We start from the raw sequence: 8,097 nt of genomic DNA on the forward strand, positions 1-8,097 counted from the left end.
GTCGCATATTTTTGCAATTCTGTTGTAAATGAAAGGAAATGCGAAGGTCCCGAAGCGTTGGGCAAATATTGTTGCTACCGGTCGCATTTTCACTTTAAATACGCGATTCCTAAGTAAAGAAGGATATTCCGGAGAGGTAAGAACTTTCGCGTGCATATTAAGGGCAGCTTTTAGAATATACAGTTTCCGCACACTTAGGACCTTCACGTCCTCAAATAACGAGATCGTGGGGTAACGATAGGGTTTGCGCAACATCACCTTTAGCACACTTCTTTGGGCTCTCTCCAGGTTGATCATATAGCAGGATGCAGAGCCTCCCCACACCAAGATGCAATAGCTTAAGATGGATTGACATAGTGCGAGGTAAATTGCTGTTAGCAGGCGCAAATCTGCAGCTTCTCTGAGAAGCTTCATGGTGTGTATCAGCTTGCGCACCCTGGCACACGTTACTTCAATGTGAGCTGCAAAGGTCAGCCTCTCATCCACGGTCACGCCCAAATAGCGTACGGTGGATGATCGAAGAATCTGTTCGCAACTACAGTCGGCCCGCCGCGCTCCCAATGCGCTGGAACTCGTATGATGTCCACAAGTATGAACTCTAATAGTCGGAGTAATAGATAGTAATAGATATATCGATTCATCAACAGTCGAATTGCATAATCAAATCCACCTGCTCCCGCAATCATTATCCTGCTATACACTGTACTGCGTCATCGTCCACGCGGAGTACAGTTATTGTGACGTAGCTAGCGGACCGCTCTTGGATGCGCGACGCACGCTCCGTAGCGCAAGGCCGTTCGCCGCCACTCGCGCACACGTGGCCGCATTTACATATTACTGTTGTTATTGTCTATACGGTGCATTTGAACATCGTTTGCTATGAATTTGATAGATTTCTGTACCACTGCAATGTGTTTTCTCCAAACTACGTCGCGCGGAGTACTATACTACACGCGGCGTCAGAGTTGAAGAATTTGAGGCTATGTATTATTTGAATACTGTTGTTTAATAAGGGTCGCGTAGTGTAAAACGCTTCTGATAACATTTAAAAAGTGTAAAAATACTTCACTTTTCAACACATTACATTATGTGAACTTAAAATTTTAGCTTGAAATTTTATAAAGAAATAATAAAAACCGTTGACAATGCTACTTTTCAGGCTTCACGTGATGGGTCGCAATATACTTTCAATATGTAATTTAGAACATACTAAGCGATACACAAAACCAGGTACTTAATTAAAGTAATAATGTCAATTCCATATCTTTCTTAGGATGTACAGTTCTTAAAAAGTTTGTAATAGATCAACAAAGTAAAATTATAATGTCAGTGATTGCTGGGTGCTCGACATTGTACCCATGAGCAATGACATAAACATAGAGCACTGTGTTTTAGACTAACTATGTCATTTTATTGTTTTCTAATTATATATTGCACTCTTACAAAGCAGTTATAAGACCAAATTCAGGGCAGCTCTCGAGAATACCTTCTTATTGATTTTACACAGAAGGAACGAATGATATTGTTAGAATAACTAGAGTTAAAAAATTACGGTATAACCTTGTTGAATAGAAAAAAGGAATAGTTTCTCGACTAAATAAATATTGGGCTTTCTTTCGTCGAAACAACATTATTATCATCATCAAAAACCTGGACTCAACTGCTGGACACGGATCTCCTCTAAGCACTGACTTTAAATACAACAATAGGTAAATTTCTTTGATAGCGGTATAAAAACGAAGAATGTAAGAATAAAGACAGCGCATCATTATATTATTTAAAATATATATATATATATTCTGTATAACAAACATGACATACTGTGCGACTTTTGCTGCTGTACCCAATTATCAGTTTACAGAATAACAGTGTAGACTCAAAACATTTTACTTATAATTAAATTCAGCTGTACGGTAACAATTTATTTTATTTAACTGGGGTAGAACCTTAACTGTTAACATCTTAAAGTAACAGTTACAGAGTAAATTTAGAGCTGAAAAATATAGGCATTAAATGATAAGATTTTTATCTTGTTAAGCTTTAAGTTTTCGTTAGTCGGTTTTTTTTTATAAAAAAGTTAGAATTATTCAAGTTGATGTCATCTATTGCTGCATAGAGATAAGATGAATTATGACAAATGCTTAAAATCATGTGTGACTTTTTACACGAATGTTAGTATACACGAGGAGAAGAATTAATCTAGTTTTCAACTATGTAAACTGTAGAAATATCTTTAACCTATGTTACATATTAGACACGGTTCTACTTTAGAAAGAGAGCTTAAGCCATAGGTCCTCACGATGGCCCTGTGCGGGTTGGAGACTTCAAACCTTCTTCGACGCGCAAATTGTAAGTTCTCCTTCGCCATTGACAACAGGTATTGCTAGTAAACATCTTAAATGTACGTAACTTAGAACTTAAAGTAATAGGAATATGCCACCGTAGAGGTTACACCCATCGATCTTTATATTGAGAAGCAACTGTTCTGCCAATATGGCCGCTCTGTGTAACACATTGTTACCAAAAACTTTGTATGTGAAATTTAATCTGAATGTATCAATTTCAAAGCTATTACTTACAATTTATGCTGTTTTATTGAATTATAAGCCCCGTTATGACGATGGTCTTGAAACGGCAGTCCGCGAACGAGCATTTAATTTGGTGAAATTATGAGACTGTGAAATATGGTAGGTTAAGTGGAATTATGAACCGATGCTTGAACGTTTTTGCAGCTTTCGTTGTTTAGACTTGCAAAAAAGTTATTGTTAACTGTACTGAATACATTAATGAGTTAAATAGCATGAATTTTTGGGTTATAAGCACTAATTATAGAACCCCTACTACTTGGATGTACTTCGTATAATAAAGCCACAACTGAAGCGCTCTCGTCGCATGAAAGTCATAAATAGGTTATTCTCGGACTAGTGTTCACTACTTAATTTCCGTGGCAACTTTTATTATTTAAATATTCTAGTATATTATCGTGCAATTAAGAAATCGAATATTTAAATAACAAAAATTGCACGAAAATTGGGCAGTGGACACTAGTCCGAGAACGATTGAAAAGTAATACGAACCAGTGTTGTTGCTGATCCTGGTTTTTTACACATGAGCGGATGTGGATGCTGATTTTGAAGAATCTTTTTCAATGATTTTGATTTTTTCAACAATTTTTTGTCATTTGTTATAAAAAAAAATGAAGCTATATAAAATCAATCGGCCTGCCTAGCTTAATCACATTGAAATTTTCTTAAAAGTAAGAACGACGGCGGAGCATCTTTTTAGCTTGCAGTTTCTTTCGAAATGGTTTGTAAATTAATGTCAAGAGGCGAATATCCGCATTGAACATCCGCACAGAAATGTATACTCTCCTATTTAGGCATAAAAAGTTATTGGCCAATTTCGTTCGTGGAATCTCTAAAGCTCTCTCCAGCAAAATTGTAATTTTGCTGATGTAACTTTATGATAACAAGGGTGCAAAATGATCGCAGACTGTGACGTGCATTTGGGTAAGCAGTAACATAGCCACTTATTTCTTTAATATGGCATAGTCAAGAGTACATACATTATGCCTGACACTTTGGATTTTGGACATTCCTATCATAAGCGGCATAACATAGACCTTAAATCTTGACCCTGTACCATCACAGTCGCACAAGTCACGCTAAGCCAAAATATTATTACTTTCAAAAAACGAACACGGAAAGTTTGTCATTTAACCAAGGCCTGCAAAGGAGGTATGAAAATCCATTGCTGTCCACTTCTCTAAACATTTAAATCTACCTACTAAAAATGAACTATGTAAACAGGCAAGAGAAAAACTCATACAGCCAACTGCCCAGTGTTCATATTTGCGAGAATTAAAAGTACCTGTCTGTATCGCTTACTTAAAAAAAAAAGAGAAAATGACGGCAACGTTTAAATTAGAGTGTTTTGGTATTCTTTTGTTTTTTCGCCTTTTTGTATTTTGGTCGCGAAAATGAGTGCTAGTAAGAAGAGTGATAACGGAAATAGAGTAATAGATACACATTCAAATACATAATCAGAAGTCCAGTAGACTAATGTGTCCGGAAATCAATAACGTTTTGTTTTAGCAATTGTCCCAACATGTCACATTTCATATTAAATTATTTTTTTTTACTTTTTGTATTATATATCTTCCCACCTTTATTCTTTTATTATTGCCTCACATTGTTTGAAAAAAATTCTATACATGCCTCGACTGGACGGGGATTGCTTGACTCGTATTAATATAAGGCCTCACTGGCGCTCGTCCATGTAACTCATGCTCTCCCAGCAATCCCTTACTTGCCAGTTTCTGCAATAATGTACTATAATTAGAAACGCTAAAGAAAAGTTTTAAAATTGTTTTACATGTTACAACAACGTTACGGCATACAACATACAATGTCTCACTTATTTATTTACATATTTGTCTTCCCTGGTTCAACACTCAGCACCTAAATTCCTACCAAAAATAACAAAAAGGAAAACTCGCGCTCAAATGCGCACTCAAGTGCGCCTGATCCGAAAAAGCGACCTAAATGTTGAACAAAAAGAGAAAGAAGCAAGTTTGAGCAAGTTAAATCGCGTACTTGACTTTGGATTGAGGTTTCGAGGCCGTTAGGGGGAAAAGGGGGGCTAAGAAGGCATTGGTGGGAGGCAGAGGAGGGGGAAGTCCGTCTCAAAAAGTGAAACGGTCTAACTGTACTCATCTGATTCACAGAGTCTTGATTGCGATTTGTTTTGCATGAGTGAAAGATGGTGGTTATAGAAAATGTTAAGTGTTTGGCGCGAGTTGCGGCATGGTTCAGTATATTTTAAATTATTTTATAAATATTTCTTATTGTTTCATAGTGAAAATAATACGTTTGAAAAGGCAAGTGAATAATCTCAAGTTTTGACAGAAAATGAATACTACTGCTTAAAACGTCATTATCATATCCATTATACATCTCCCTGCTCGGCACGGGTCTTATCTAACGGCTTACGTCATAACCAGCTACGCTGCTTCAATACGGTTTGGAAATTTCACACGTTTCGTAGCAGTAGAGCTCCTTGTGAAAGAGTTCGTCCAGGTAAGTGCCACCTTACCCATTTCTGCCGTGCTCTGGTTTTGGTTTTGAGGGTAAGGGTGTTGGTGAAATTACAGGCACATGGGATTTGTCAGCTTATGTCTCAGTATGACGGGCGCAGTGGCAGTGCCTTTCCGGTTTTAGCGATTTAAAGCACTGAGTGGCACTTGCGTGGTGTCATAAAAAAAACAAGGTTATTTTCCTTCAATGTTAGCGGTACCCCGCTACTAGACAATCACAGATGTAAATAACTAAGTAAATAAAGTCATAAGCACGGCAAAGATTCGAACCGTGGACCTCTCGATTGAGAGGCAACCGTTCTCAGACTGGGCTACCACTGATGAAAAGCTACAATTGCGATAATTGTACTTTGATTCGAAATATTATTTCAATACTTCTATCAACGTACCGAATGCCTTGGAAATTTAGTATAGGACTTATTGTTTATTTTACAGAACGCTGAATGTTTAAGATCTCATTGATTATTAGATGTTACAAGCTTGTCAATTTAAATCGAGACTGCTATGATGAGGTTTTAATACTTTTAATTGCTATACGCTTTAAAGGAGACAATAGCCGAGCTTTTTGCCTGTCTGCTTGTCTAACACAGTGTTCTCTTAATTTAAACGGTTGTTTTAAATTACACTTCTATTTATTCTTTTGTTTTTTTTTTATTGTTCGAATTGCGGTATTCGCTAAACTGCTTTTACGGTGTTATATTAACAAAATTATTTACGCAAGTTGAGGAAGCGAAACATGCCTATTATATAATAATTTCTAGTAAGTACATTGCATATATTGTTAGCTTCTCTTTTGTGACTAATGTATTTACATATGGATATGTATATTCTCATATTGGTAATGACTGTAATGGTATGTGTAAAGTTTTAAGTAAATAAATACATAAATAAAGTATGTCCGAAACGTAGCTATTGGAGATCGATATCCCCACCTACTTCATTAGCAGACAGGTGTAGTGATATGTCTTTTTAATATTTCCTTCACATATGAATTTTAATTTTGTAAGAAAAACATAATTATATATATAAAAAATAGCTACATAATTCAATTAAAATATTATAACTTTTTCTAACAAAAAAATAAACCAACTTTAATAGCTTGTGGAATTACATTAATATGCCAAGTTTTATTGAAAACTATCACCGGAAAGTGTATGAAATCCAATAAAGCTGATTTATCCCCTAATTTTCTACCCTTAGAAGTGAAAAAATTTCCTCAAATTTGAGTAAATGGGACCAATACTCAGGTACCCTCTTTCCAATAAAAAAGAATCATCAAAATCGGTTCACAAATGCCGGAGTTATCGCGTAGCATACATACAAAAAACATACAGTTGAATTGAGAACCTCCTCCTTTGTTTGAAGTCGGTTAAAAAAAGAATAAGTGCGTGCTTGACCTCCATAACACCTGACGAAAAGTGGAAATGAGGTCGACAATGGAGCATGCACACATAAATAATCCATTCTTATTATGTTACATAGTACAGGATATTAGAAAGTAAGCTTCAGTAGAAAACCACAATTTAAAATAGGCAGTGGTGACTAGGTTGATCAGAATGTAATAAAATGTAGAAGATGGTACCTCTCCGTTACTTTTGAAATAACACCTAAAACTCTCGATGTCGTCATCGCTTGATATCAGGAGACATAGTTAACGTGACCATACGTCCTGCTTTTAAGCTTAGTGTCCCGCTATCCCCAAAATACTAAATAATGTGACACGTGACATTAATTTAAAAAAATGGTGCGAAAGCGAAAAATACATATATGAACATATATAAAGCCAGACACAACATTAATTCTATTGTTGAATTTTGGATCAATAAACAGTTTTACTTCTTTTTTAAATTTTATATCATTAAACATTTGGTAACTACCATAAACAATAATAAATTTATAAGCGTCCTCCTCTGAGGGAAAAAAATAATGGTCACGTTAGACATAGTGGTCAAACTTGAGACTATTTGAAAAAAAAAAAGAAATGTACAAGTAATGTGCAGCAATCGTGAAAGCCAATTCGATAACCAAATAAACTTAATAGACCACTTCATAAATGAAAATGACAGAATTACTAATAGACGGCTATCCCAAATAGAAAATATATATTTAGTCGTGACCTTTCAGACTTCTAGTTTTCTCTCACGTGTTCTTTGCAAATTGATGAAGTTGCAAAAATACGAACGCCTACATCACTTATATTTGTATCGCAATACGGAAAGTTCCTAGAAGTTAAAAGTGTTTTTATTTGGAATTATAAAATTACAAATTCGACTGTATTATCCTTGTATATAACACTGATTTTACGTCAGGGCAGATATTTTTAGTCGACTTGTATGGTACCTACTGGATTTCGGTCGAAATCAGTTTGAGGTGGCTTAAGCAGATGGAGCGATGGTTGAGAGTGGCAACACAGACATTTACAGAGCCAATGCCAAAAAATGGCCTTGAAGGGCGTTCTTGGATCAAATTGTGAGTTTTCTTAGAGATTAGAGTGGATAATAAGATGAATAGGATATTTTAATGAAAAGATTCATCAATGTAAGTGACGCAAGAAAGATGTTCCAGGAATATGTAAAGTGGCGATCAATAGCATCTGCCTCACCCAGCGGTCGACAAATTGCAGCTCGCAGGCTACAGGCTCGTAGGCCAAAGTTCTTGAATATGGCTCTTCCACAAAATACCGATACCGAGGAAGTATACAAGTGGTAATGGGAGAGTTGGAAGGGGTTATCATCATTAACCTATTTATACGTCCCACTGCTGGGTACGGGTCTCCTCTCAGGCGACGGTTTAGGCCATAGTCCACCACACTGGCCCAATGCGGGTTCGGGACTTCACACGTTTCCCGAAGGTTGTGAACCTCCTTTGAAGTGCAGGTTTCATCACGATGTTTTCCTTCACCGAAAAGCTGAAGAAATTTCAAATTAAATTTCGCATATAAGCTCCGAAGAACTCAGAGGTGCGATCCCGGTTAGAGGTGCGATCCCGGTTAGAGGTGCGAT

General features: G+C 36.4%; 1 protein-coding gene across 1 annotated transcript in view; it reads left to right on the top strand.

The window, feature by feature from the left end:
* Positions 1-7,651: 7,651 nt before the first annotated feature.
* Positions 7,652-8,097, top strand: part of LOC113240199 (ichor) — a 36,667-nt gene continuing 36,221 nt past the window's right edge. Inside the window, exon 1 of the mRNA XM_026477447.1 lies at positions 7,652-7,800. Coding sequence (XP_026333232.1) covers positions 7,652-7,800 — 149 coding nt within the window. The remainder of the gene's footprint in view (positions 7,801-8,097) is intronic.

The sequence above is a fragment of the Hyposmocoma kahamanoa genome, unplaced genomic scaffold (assembly GCF_003589595.1).
Source record: "Hyposmocoma kahamanoa isolate Upper Pololo Valley unplaced genomic scaffold, ASM358959v1 122, whole genome shotgun sequence".
Classification (NCBI taxonomy): Eukaryota; Metazoa; Arthropoda; class Insecta; order Lepidoptera; family Cosmopterigidae; genus Hyposmocoma; species Hyposmocoma kahamanoa.